Source organism: Geotrypetes seraphini, chromosome 13, assembly GCF_902459505.1.
Source record: "Geotrypetes seraphini chromosome 13, aGeoSer1.1, whole genome shotgun sequence".
Classification (NCBI taxonomy): Eukaryota; Metazoa; Chordata; class Amphibia; order Gymnophiona; family Dermophiidae; genus Geotrypetes; species Geotrypetes seraphini.
In genome coordinates, this window is record NC_047096.1 from 77,110,014 (window position 1) to 77,123,608 (window position 13,595).

Consider the following 13,595-nt stretch of genomic DNA (forward strand, 5'->3'; position numbering starts at 1 on the left):
AGAAAGGTTTTTTTTTTTTTTTAGAACAGACAAGTGACTTACATTGCCACTTTTACTTATGGGCAAAAGTGGCAGGGCCCACTCTGGTACAGCATTTTCCTTCTTTTCCCTGGGCACAGCTGCTTCCTAGGGATAAAAAGCAGCATACAGATGTGGAACCTCCATCAGTTGATACTTCTGATGGCTCCTTCAGTCCCACCCTTCTGACATAATTTCCTGTTTCTGAGGGGCAGGAGTGGTAAAGCCTGGTAAGATGAAATGCTGCTGTTCTGAAGAAGAGTTCGACGTTTGATTTGTGGAGGGGGGTGTTATGAACTGATTCAGCTTAATGTTGGCGTAGATACTCTAGTAGTGAGGGGAAGTGTTTGTGAGCCCCTTTTACCCCTAATGCAGCCTTAGGGTGAAATGCGGCCACGTCAGACACTTGATTTAATAAACAACATATTTCCTGCACTGGCTGGCCTGTAGAGTAGTTTCATTGTTGACTACTGCTGAAATGTTTAATTGAGGATATAAGCACAAGAACAAAGTTGTCTAAAAATCCTTTGAGATATACCACACTTCCTTTCCTATTTGTGTTTGTTTTCTGCAGTCTTATTCCTGGCCCTTCCTCAGTGATAGCAGGCTTATTTAATAGTTTTCTCATATTTGTTTTAAATTAGCTACCTGTTTGTTTTATGTATTGATCTATTTCACACCATTCATGATTTTATAGACTTCTTGCTTGTTTTTGATTATGAGATTATTGATATACCACCTTTCTGTGGTACAGCCCAAAGCAGTTTACATGTTAACATAAACAGTGGGACTGGACAAAAAGCTTTCCACAAGAGCCAGCGGGACGAAGTCAATGATGTTTATTTCAGTCCAAATTATACAATAGTGAAGACCCAACATAGCACTGTGTTTCGGCATATCGACACTCCTGCATCAGAGCAAGTGGATATGTTTGATACCCCGAAACACAATGCTATGTCGGGTCTTCACTACTGTATAATTTGGACTGAAATAAACATCACTTACTTCATCCCGCTGGCTCTTGTGGAAAACTTTTTTGTCCAGTCCCACTGTTTTCCCTGTTTGCATTACTTTTGTGGGTCTCTCTTCTGGTGGACTTTTTTTGGTATACATATTAACATATACTGTACATAAAGTAAGTATTTTCCATGTCCCTAGTGGGTTCACAATCTAAGTTTTGTACTTATGGCGATGGAGTGTTAAGGGACTTGACCAAGGTCACAAGGAATCAAACCTAGTTCACCCGGTTCTCATCCTGCTGCACTATAGGTAACTAGTCACTCATCTTTTGCCCAAGCTGAAGAGCATAACCTTTTTAGCTTTTCCTCATAGGACAGTCTTTTTACTTTTACCCTATCATTTCATTTACATAAGAACAGCCATACTGGGTCAGATCAGTGGTTCATTTAGCCTAGTATCCTGTTTCCAACAGTGGCCAACCCAGGTCACAAGTACAGTAGGACGCCGATTATCCGGATGTCCAATTATCCAGATTGCTTCCATTCTTTTTTGTTTAAATTTCTGAATCATAATCACATAGTTTGGCCATACCTAAACCGCGAATCTGGCACTAGGGCCCATGAGGCGCCTCTCATGCAGATGCAACAGTGCCAGTAAGCAAGAGAAATCTGAACAAGGTCAGAACAAAGCTCTGTCGCAAACCCAAGCAGCCCAAAACACATCTTCCCAGACTGGCGCAGCCTCACCGACCTCACACCCCGACACAGGTACTAAATCTGAGCTACTTTTCCCCCGATCAATACAACTTGGCTTTCAACCACCACTTTACTACTGTACCTCGTTATTCCCTTCACACCATCTAAATGCCTCAAGCTCACCAATACTCCTCACAAAGCTTTCACCAATCAACCCCCTTTACTATTCTACTAATTAATCATTCTTCCCCTTCCCATTCTTCTCATCCAAACTGCATACTACCAACTTACACACTCCAAAAGGAATGTCCAATCATCCAGATTTTCCATTGTCCGAACTGCTCTCTACCGAGGCTAGTCCGGATAATCGATGTCCTTCTGTACCTGCAGAAACACATACAGTAGCAATATTCCATGTTACTGATCCCAGAGAAAACCTTATCTGCACCTTTTCTAATTACATTGTATATTTTTTTTGAGATAGGCCTACTAGAACTGCACAGTGGGTTGATACAGCAGCATTATAATATTATCTGTCTCCTTTTGAATAATTCTTCTGTTTGCCTTTTTCATTTCTGCACACTGATAGGACAGATAAACAAACACTCACTTTTGCTCCCCTATTTGACTGGCATTTGATGCATTGAGAAGTGTACACTCTTTGCATTTTGCTATTTCTTAGTTTTTAATCTTTTTTGTGGTTACCCAGATGAATTTAATTTCCTTGACCACAAAGCTCTTTCTTTGCTGGGCAATTATCTACAATTTTTCAAATACTGCAGTACCTCTTTTTATTTTCAAAAGAAAATTTAATAAATTTCTCTTATGGTGTGTTGTTTGTAATAAAAAAGCATTCCTGTGGTCTAGCAAGGAACACTATGAGCTTTGTAAAGAGTTAGACTCCATCATAGTCCTCCATGGCTCATATCTCAGGAATTTGTCATGATGTACTCAATGAGGATTAGCATTCTATGGATGTGCTGGGACCTGTATACACATTTTTATAAATTCCAGATGTCCTTTGACACATACAGACACTTGTTTATGATTTTCACACTATTCCCAAACTGAGAGTATGTCATAGTGGAGGAACTGCACTCATAAAACTTTTTCTTGTGTGACTTGTTAATACTAGTACATAGATCTCCTTACAGAAAAGTAAACCAGATAGATAAAGCTCTTTGGCAATGTAATCTTCAAAACTCTTGAAGGAAATTTTTAGGGAGATGGTCTTGCAAAGTTCACTACTAAATACTGTACATGCATAAATGTATTTCAGGGAGTGATCCTACATGAAAAGATTAGGTACTTACCTTGATAATCTTCTTTCTAGTAAACAGACACATCATTCTGGAACACTGGTGTTGTGCACCTCTGGTCGCGAGATACTGTGTAGAGAGCCTCATTTACATTTTTCTGCTCCACACCCCCCACCCAAATCCCTCTGGGCTGTCCTGTAATACCTCTTTTTGTATCAAAGCAGGTGGTCAGCCCTAGAGGAAAAAAACATAACAGGGAGGGGTACAGGGACTCTCCCCGAGAAACAAGTCTGTTTCGCTCATATCATAACATATAACTTGAAATAATCATGAAACATCTAAACATTTAACTCTATAATGTGGTGGAATGAACAGACCACCAACCTGAGTGCAACCTGCACTTACAGTCAGATTTCTGAAAGAAACTCCATGGTATCTTTACAGTAGTAGTAGTTCCCCCTCTCCTTGACTGAGACAGCAAGCAGGCTAATAAGTATCTGACAGACTGGGCTTTCAGAATAATGTGCCTATTTACTAGAAAGAAGATTATCAAGGTAAGTACCTAATTTTTCCTTCTAGTGCAATAGGCATATCATTCTCGAACACTTGGGTCTAGGGTGGGTCAGAGGAGCCTTTTGAAAGTATTGAAGATCCAAACGCGGTATCCAATTTGACTGCTACATCCACCCTATAAAACTTTGTGAAGTATGGAGGGAAGACCATGTGGCCGCTGTACAAATTTCTTCAGGGGAAACTGCTCTGGACTCCACCCAGGAGGAAGCTACACTCCTAGTGGAATGGGCCTATATGGCTACTGGTGATTGCTTTCCGCTGCCGATGTAAGCTGAAGAGATGGCCACACAAATCCATGCAGAAATGGTCACTTTTGAAGTTAGCTGACCCCGTCAGCCAGTACTCTTCAGCACAAAGAGATGATCTGAAAGTCAAAACTCATTTATCACTTCCAGATAATGAAGCAACACTCTGCGAACATCCAGCAATTTCAGGACTTTGTCACGCTTCTTGGAACCCAAGGGCATGAAGGCCAGCAATAGAACATCCTGGTTGATGTGGAAACGGGAAACTATTTTTGGCAAGAAAAAGGGGACTGTTCTCAGTGAAACCCTCATCTCTGACACCTTGAAAGAGTTATCTGCAGGATAAAGCCTGTAGTTCAGACACCCGATGTGCTGATATGACCACCACAAAAAACAATGTTTTAACTGTCAGGTCTATCAATGACACCATCTCCAAAGGCTCTTATGGAGCTCAATTGAGAGCCCGCAGAATGAGATTAAGACTCCATGTTGGAAAGATGCAGATGTAATGCTCCCTTCAAAAATCTGGACACATTTGGGTGAGAGGCCAATGTCCTTCTATTAGACTGGGATCTGAAGCACGAGAGACCGACTATCTCTACTTTAAGGGAGCCAATCACAAACCTTTCTCAAGCCCTTTTTGAAGGAAAGCTAGAACCAGTGACACTGGTGCAGTGACTGGGTCCTCACTCTTCTGGGCACACCAGCCCTGGAAGCATCTCCAGGCCTTTGCATGTTTCTTGGACTTCAGGAGAGAGGCAACCACTACCTCCGAATAGCCTTTCTGTGCTAAGGCTATGCAGTCAAGAGCCAAGCTGTAAGACCAAAGCACTCTGGATCCTCCAGGGTGATTGGGCCCTGTGAAAGGAGGGTGATTGGGCCCTGTGAAAGTAACCATGGTCTCTCTTTAGACGGCTAGCAATTTTCTGAGGTACAATCGTAATAATTAATAAATATATGTTAAATACGTATTGTAGAATGTAGTTAATAGCAGGGAAACATTCAGGCCATATATACAAAAGGTGCTGACATAACATCAACTGTATGAAAAATCATAATAAAATGGAGAAAAATAAACCTCAATTGTGGGAGGTTGGGACTACACAAGTACCCAGCCCTCAACACATCATCACGGGTTTATAAAAAAACTCCACATACATATAAATAAGTAGATAAATCACTCATTTCCATTCATACAGACTCTGTATGAATGGAAATGAGTGATTTATCTACTTATTTATATGTATGCGGAGTTTTTTTATAAACCCGTGATGATGTGTTGAGGGCTGGGTACTTGTGTAGTCCCAACCTCCCACAATTGAGGTTTATTTTTCTCCGTTTTATTATGATTTTTCATACAGTTGATGTTATGTCAGCACCTTTTGTATATATGGCTTGAATGTTTCCCTGCTATTAACTACTCTCTTTAGACGGACCAGATCTGCATATCTTGGATGCTTTGGTCAGTCCAGTGAGATGAGAACTACCAGCCCTAGATGTGACATTATTCTTTGTAGAACTCTGCCTATCATGAACATAAGAGATGCCGCTGCTAGGTCAGACCAGTGGTCCATCATGCCCAGTAGTCCGCTCAAGCGGCGGCCCTTTTGGTCAAAGACCAGTACCCTAACTAAGACTAGCCCTATCAATGTATGTCTTTGTTCAGTAGGAACTTGTATAACTTTGTCTTGAATCCCTGGAGGGTGTTTTCCCCTATGACAGCATCTGGGAGGGCGTTCCATTTTTCCACCACTCTCTGGGTGAAGAAGAACTTCCTTACGTTTGTATGGAATCTATCCCCTTTCAACTTTAGAGAGTGCCCTCTTGTTCTTTCTACCTTGGAGAGGGTGAACATTAAGTCTATTCCTTTCAGTACCTTGAATGTTTTCGATCATGTCCCCTCTCAATCTCCTCTGTTCGAGGGAGAAGAGGCCCAGTTTCTCTAATCTTTCACTGTACGGCAGTTCCTCCAACCCCCTAAACATCTTAGTCGCTCTTCTCTGGACCCTTTTGAGTAGTACCGTGTCCTTCTTCATGTACGGCGACCAGTGCTGGATGCAGTACTCCAGGTGAGGGCGCACCATGGCCCGGTACAGCAGCATGATAACCTTCTCCAATCTGTTCGTGATCCCCCTTCTTTATCATTCCTAGCATTCTGTTCGCCCTTTTCACCACCGCAGCACATTGTGTAGACGGCTTCATCGACTTGTCGATGAGAACTCCCAAGTCCCTTTCCTAGGAGGTCTTTCCAAGTACCATCTTGGACATTCTGTACTCGTGCTGGAGATTTTTGATACCGACATGCATCACTTTACACTTATCCACGTTGAACCTCATCTGCCATGTCGATGCCCATTCCTCGAGCCTGATTATGTCACGTTGTAGATCTTCGCAATCCCTCTGCGTCTTCACTACTCTGAATAACTTCGTGTCGTCTGCAAATTTAATCACCTCGCTCGTCGTACCTATGTCCAGATCGTTTATAAAGATGTTGAAGAGTACAGGTCCAAGTACTGAGCCCTGCAGCACCCCACTGGTGACGCTCTTCCAGTCCGAGTATTGCCCATTTACCCCTGCTTTCTGTTTCCTATGCTACAGTCAGTTTTTAATCCACGTGAGTATTTCTCCCTCGATTCCATGGCTCACAATTTTCCAAAGTAGTCGTTCATGTGGACCCTTGTCAAACGCCTTCTGAAAGTCCAGATATATGATGTCGACCGGGTCGCCCTTGTCTATCTGCTTGTTTACTCCCTCGAAAAAGTGCAAATTTGTCAGACAAGATCTGCCTTTGCTGAAACCGTGCTGGCTGGTCCTCTTCAGACCATGATCAATGATGCGGTCCTTTATCACCGCCTCTACCATCTTTCCTGGTACCGAGGTTAGACTCACCGGTCTGTAGTTTCCTGGGTCTCCCCTCGAAACTTTTTTGAAGATTGGTGTAATATTCGCCACCTTCCAGAATCTTTCCTGTTTTGATTGACAGATTGGCTATTAGTTGAAACAGTTCAGCTATGGTCCCTTTCAGTTCCTTGATGACCCTCGGGTGGATGCCATCCGGTCCCGGGGATTTATCGCTCTTAAGCCTGTCGATCTGCTGCATACCTCTTCTAGACTGACCGTAGACCCTGTCAGTTTCCCGTTTTCGCTTCCAGCATATAGCCTGATGGGTTCCAGTATGCTGCGTATATCCTCTTTGGTAAATATAGATGCAAAAAATGTGTTCAGTCTGTTGGCGATTGCTTTGTCCTCCTTTAGTGATCCCTTTATTCCTTGGTCATCCAACAGTCCCACTGCTTCCTTCGCGGGTTGTTTCCCTTTAATATATCGAAAGAACGGCTTGAAGTTTTTCGCCTCCTTGGCTATTTTTTCCTCATAGTCTTTTTTTGCCACTTTTACCGCCTTATGGCATCTGCGTTGATGTTGTTTGTGCTTATTCCAGTTTTCATCTATTTTGACCTTTTCCATTCCTTAAACGAAGATTTTTTTTGTCTCTGATCACTTCCTTAACCTCTACAGTGAGCCATGCCAGTTCTTTATTCTTTTTCCTCTTTGATCCCTTATTGATACATGGTATATATAGATTTTGCACCTCAGTGACCGTATCCTTAAAAAGAGACCAAGCTTGCTCCAGTGTCTTTATAGTGTTTATCCTCTTTTTAATTTTCTTCCCCACCATGCGTCTCATCCCTTTGTAATTTTTTTTCCAGAAGTTTAGGGCCGTGGCCGTTGTTCTGGACCAACGTTTCACCCCTATTTCCAGGTTGAAGCATATCATATTGTGATCGCTGTTTCTCAGCGTCCCTTCTACTTCTACTTCCTGTGCCGGTCCTCACAGCCCATTTAGAACTAAGTCCAGAATTGCATTTCTCTCTAGCACAGCCTGAGGTGCCTAGGTTCCAGTCTATCCCCGGATAGTTGAAGTCGCCCATGATAACTGCATTGCCTCTCTTGCAGTTGCGTTTAATCTCTTCTGTCATTTCTTCATCAATTTCTTCGGGGGGTTGGTAGCAGATGCCTATCCTCGTTTCTTGTCCATTTGTTCCTGGAATTTTGACCCATAGAGACTCTAACTTATCTGTCCGTTGTGGCATGTTCTCTCCAGTAGATTCAATTTCCTCTTTGACGTATATGGTAATGCCTCCTCCTGTTTGAGCCGCTCTGTCTCTGCAGTATAGTTTGTATCCCGGTAGCACTGTGTCCCAGACATTTTCATCAGCCCACCAAGTTTCCGTGATGCCGATGATGTCGACATCGTCCTTTTGTGCCACAGCTTCTAATTCACCCATCTTATTTCTAAGGCTCCTTGCATTCGTGTACATACACTTGAGTTTGCAGCCTATTCCCTTCTTGCGTGTCCTTTTGGTCTGTCCTGACTGCGATCTGGTGAGTCTTCCCCTCCATCTTCCTGCACAATATCCTCCTCTTGTGTCCCTTTCAGTCTGTCCTGACTGCGATCTGGTGATTCCTCCCCTCCATCTTCCTGCAAGGTATCCGGGTATACCAGTTCCCGAATCATCTCTCTTGGTTGACTGTCGGCTTTCCCCTTCTTCCTAGTTTAAAAACTTCTCAACTTCTCTCTTGATGTTGCTTGCAAGTAGCCTTGTTCCGTCTCTACTGAGGTGGAGTCCGTCCTTCCTGAAAAGCTTACTTTTCCCCCAGAACGTCGTCCAGTTGCGCACGAAGTGGAAGCCTTCTTCCTCACACCAGCGCCGCATCCACGCGTTGATTGCTTGCAGCTCCATCTGTCTCTTCTCATCTGCCCTGGGTACCGGCAGGATCTCTGAGAATACTATCCTCTGTGTTCTGGTCTTCAGCTTCCCTCCTAGTATCTGGAACTGGCCCTTCAGTACTTCTCTGTTGTAGTTCCTGTTGCTCACGTTGTTTGTCCCCACATGTATCACCACTGCCGTGCCTTATTCTTCCACACTGTCGACAATCCTATCGATGCGGCTCACTATGTCTTCTATCTTGGCCCTGGGTAAGCAGGTCATCAGTCGATCCAGTCTTCCTCCTGCTATGTGGCTGTCAACTTGTCTGGTAATAAGAGTCCCCCACGATGATTGCTGTCCTCTCTATCTTCTTTTGATTCTCCAGTTGTAGGTCCGTGTCCCTGGTGTATGTCCATCTCTCCAGCTGTATGTCCGTGTCCTTTGTTCCTATCCATTTCCTCTCATCCTGGCGTTCATCTTCTTGTGGGTTCCCTCTGCTGTTTCCAGATCTTGTTGCTGTGTCCTCTATTTCCTCCTGGTGGCTGTCCGTCTGCTGGTCCACAATCTCTGTAGACATATCCCTGCAGTTCCACTGAAGCTGGTGCTTTTCCACGGCCTCCCTGTATGCCTCTTCTATGAAGTTCTCCAGCTCCTGGACTTCTTCCTCAATGGTGTCCGCTGTCTTGATGATCTCTGCATCTCTGTCTTCTTCCTCTACTGTTTGAAGTGCCTCCAGTTCCAGTATTCTGCTCTCCAGGAGTCTGACTTGCTTCTTCAGGCTTTCCAGTTCTCCACATCGAGCACATACATAAGACCACCTCCTAGAAGGGAGGTAGTCATACATATGGCAGATAGTGCAGAAAACTGGGTAGCTCATGGACCAGGGTGGGAACACATACAGAAGCCTTTTCTGTGTCCATGGCTGTATCTGGGAGTCCAGACTGGTACCTCCTGGCTCATAGCTTCAACTGAAAAAACAAGTTGTTTTCTTGTTGGTTGCTGATGCCATGAGGTTGAATGTTAGGTGCCCCTACCAACTCACAATGCTGATGAACATTTTCCAAGACAGAGCCCATACTCCGGGATCTAGAGTCTGCTGGCTGAGGAAATCCACTGGCACATTGTCTACTCTACATGTGCTTCTGAGAGGGCCAGCAGGTGAGTTTCCATCCACTGGAGCAGCATTTGGGCCTCCAGCAGCAGTGGAGCACTCATGGTGCCTCCCTGCCGATTGACATAGGCTACTGCAATTGCATTATCTGAGAAAACTTGTACTACTTTGTTCTGCAGTAAGCTTCAGAGTGTCTGCAGCACCAGGCGGATAGCTCTCAGCTCCAACCGATTGATTGACCACTTTCTCTGGACAGAAGACCAGTGTACCTGCATCAGGTGACCTTCACAATGAGTTTCCCAGCCATAAAGGCTGGCATATGTCATCAGGATCACCCACGTGGAAACATAGAAACATGATGGGAGATAAAGGCCAAATGGCCCATCCAGTCTGCCCATCTGCAATAACCATTATCTCTTCCTCTCTCTAAGAAATCCCATGTGCCTAGCCCAGGCTTTCTTGAAATCAGACACAGTCTCGGTCTCCACCACCTGTACTGGGAGACTGTTCCACGCATCTACCACCCTTTCTGTAAAAAAAAGTATTTCCTTAGATTACTCCTGAGCCTATCACCTCTTAACTTCATCCTATGCCCTCTCGTTCCAGAGCTTCCTTTCAAATGAAAGAGACTCAACTCATGCGCATTTGTCACTTAGGTATTTAAATGTCTCTATCATATCTCTCTTCTCCCGCATTTCCTCTAAAGTATATAGATTGAGATCTTTAAGTCTGTCCCATCCGCCTTATGACAAAGACCATGCACCATTTTAGTAGCCTTTCTCTGGAACGACTCCATCCTTTTTATATCTTTTTGAAGGTGTGGCCTCCAGAATTGTAGACAATATTCTAAATGAGGTCTCACCAAAGTCTTATACAGGGGCATCAATACCTCCTTTTTCCTACTGGCCATACCTCTCCCTATGCAACCTAGCATCCTTCTAACTTTCACCGGCACCTTTTCAACCTGTTTGGCCACCTTAAGATCATCACATACAATCACACACAAGTCCCGCTCTTCTGTCATGCACATAAGTTCATCACCCCCTAAACTGTACTGTTCCCTCAGGTTTTTGCAGCCCAAATGCATGACCTTGCATTTCTTAGCATTAAATTTTAGCTGCAAAATTTCAGACCATTCTTAAAGCTTCTCCAGGTCTTTCTTCATATTATTTACACCATCCTGGGTGTCTACTCTATTGCAGATTTTGGTATCATCTGCAAAGAGTCAAATCTTACCCGACAGTCCTGCAGCAATATCATTTATAAAAATGTTAAAAAGAACAGGCCCAAGAACAGAAAATGGTAACATCCCTTTCCTCAGCAGCACTCCCTGGGATAGAGACAGTGGCTCCAGCCACCAGTTCAGATTGCGATGTGCCTCTGTTGCCCAAGGTAGGGGCATCTGCAATACATCTGTTTGCGGTGACCAGCAGGATAAGAGTGCACTCTGGAGAGGGCGTAAATGTGCCCTCACCCAGGGGACCATGTCTATCATTGCTACCATTGACTCCAGCACTTGCAAGTAATGCCAAGCATCGGTGCTGGCCTTTCCCATAACTCCCTGATCTGACACTTGAGAGTTGTATTGACCGACTTTAGATCCAGATTTGGCCTCCAGTCCTCCGAGTCTCATTTGGGTTTTATAATTTATATGGAGTATCTACCTGAGCCTGATTCTTCATCTGGAATGGCTTCCTTGGCTGCTAGATCTAGTGCTAAAATCAGCCCATGGGAGGTAAGGGGACAAAAAATTCAGGGAACAGGATTTTAGAGGTAGGGGACCCTGTTCCTAGCCCCACAAACCTTTATAAATTACTTTTAAATATGCCCCCTGATTTCTCTCATAGGCTGACATAGCCTTACTCACTGTGCCTTACTGGTGCTGGGAGCTGCAGCCAGAGAACGTCTGCCTCAGACAAGCCAGGACATCTGGATAGCTTTCTTCTTCAGACTTCCCTCAGTCCAAATAACTTGACGAAGGCCTCAAACCCCCACTGGAACTTGCACATGAAGTCGGGAGGAGGAAATGCAGTCGGCACCCTATCCTGATGAAAAACCACCATGGGGCCACTCAGCCTGCATGCAGGCTCTTTGCGGACAAAGCCTGGAACAATCCGTGTTCCCAAGGGAACGATCCCTGAGCTCCTGGAATGTTATTGCAGGCTGGCCAAGCAGGTGCCCTGCCAAGCAGGCTGCCCCTTGGCTACAGACTATACTACCCTCAGTCTGTGTTCTCTGCAGCACCAAAAAACTCACAATAAAACCTCCAAAATTAACAGGCTCCTACCATCTCATGTGTAAAGAGTAAAACTGAGGTATTTCGGGACACTTCAGAAGGATGGGGGGAGGGGGGCGAAGCAGAAAAATGTAAATGAGGATCTCTACACAGGATCTCAAGTGTTCCAAAATGATGTGCCTCTTGCATGAGAAATACCTTTGTACATGTATAAAATGGGCATTCCTAGGGTTTGAATTTGAAGTTTGCACTCTGAAAAAAGTGGAAAGTAACATAGTAATATATACTGAATCTCTATTTCCCTACCAGTATTGGGGTATACACCATTAATGTCTGTCTGGCACTGGTTCTACTTCCTAGCTACTGGAGTTGCCTTCAAAGCCCACTCCATTAAAGGAATCCAGACTGTAAAAGTCTGCCCAGTTGGTCTTATCTCCCAACCTCTGAAGCTGCTATGAAGGCTCACTGCATTTATGAGGTTAATTAAGTTTTGCTTTAACTGGATTATATCCTTTTTGAATACATTGATCTGTGTTTATCGATTTCATCACTGTTTTTGCCTTCACAACCTCCCATGAGAGAGCATTCCAGGCATCCACCACCCTTTCTGTAGAAAAGTATTTCCTGACATTGCTCCTAAGTCTCTCACTCTGCAACCTCATCTCATGACCTCTAGTTCTACCGAATCCCCATCTCTGAAAAAAGATTAGTCTAAATACTTAAGGTATTAATATGTAAACATCTGTATCATATCCTCCCTGTCTTTCCTTTCTTGTAGGGTATATAAATTGAGATCGTCAAGTCTCTTCTCATGTCATCTCTTATGAGATGTCTTTAGGCCCAAGCTCCGAATCATTTTTGTCACTTTCCTCTGAATCGCCTCAAATGTTTTGGTGTCCTTAGTGAGATAAGTGTATTTATGCCTGCTCTAAAATAGCAACAGATTTTGTGTTGACGTCCCTGTAATTTTAAAAAGTACTTTCCCTTTCTAACATTGCTTTTTTACTAGACATAATCACATACATGGCCAGTTCTTCATTACAAGAAAGGCTAGACACGTTGTTTTCTTTATTCATGACAGTAACTCACCTCTGTGATGAGGTGGGGGCTTATATTGCAAGATTCAGAGGATTCACATGCCTATTTGAGTGCGCTTCTTGCTGATTTACAGGAAAAAGTAGTTTGTTTTATTAGTGTGTATGATCTAGCTAGTGTCCCGCAAACTTTGTCAAGCCGCGGCACACTAAATGTAGTGTTTGCGGCTCGAGGCATCTGGAAGTATGTGGACGTTGATGCAATGACATCATGCGCATGTGTGACATCATCACATTGGCATGTGCGAAGGCCCTCCAGACAGGCCCTGAGCCACCACTGGGGGTGCCGACAGGGAAGACGCATGGAGAGAAGGAGAAGCACTAGCACAGGCTGATTGTCTACAGGAGGCACTTGGGTGAGAGGCACATCCTGTAGGCAGTCAGCCAGCGCCAGCACCTCTCCTCCTCCCCAGCGTCTCGCGGCAAAACTGAAATCTCAGGAGGCACACAGTTTGCAATACACTGAGCTAGATCCCTGTGTCCAAACATGCAGTATCACCTTAATCTTTTTTTGTTTTTACATAGGGAAGATAACAGAGAACCCACTGAAAATGGAGAAATGAAGAAGGAAAAGGTGAGGATAAAAGTGAAAAGCCATGGACAAAAAATTTGTATGGGGCTTTCCGTCTTGGTGATCTACATTTACTGGAATTTTCAAGATATTAACAAATAATACGCATGAGAAAAATTTGTAT

General features: G+C 44.0%; 1 protein-coding gene across 3 annotated transcripts in view; it reads left to right on the plus strand.

The window, feature by feature from the left end:
- Nucleotides 1–13,595, plus strand: part of PCGF2 (polycomb group ring finger 2) — a 74,300-nt gene that overhangs the window by 26,990 nt on the left and 33,715 nt on the right. For all 3 annotated transcript variants that reach the window (XM_033917598.1, XM_033917600.1, XM_033917599.1), the window contains one exon: nt 13,426–13,474. In XM_033917598.1, the coding sequence (XP_033773489.1) occupies nt 13,426–13,474 (49 nt within the window). The remainder of the gene's footprint in view (nt 1–13,425; nt 13,475–13,595) is intronic.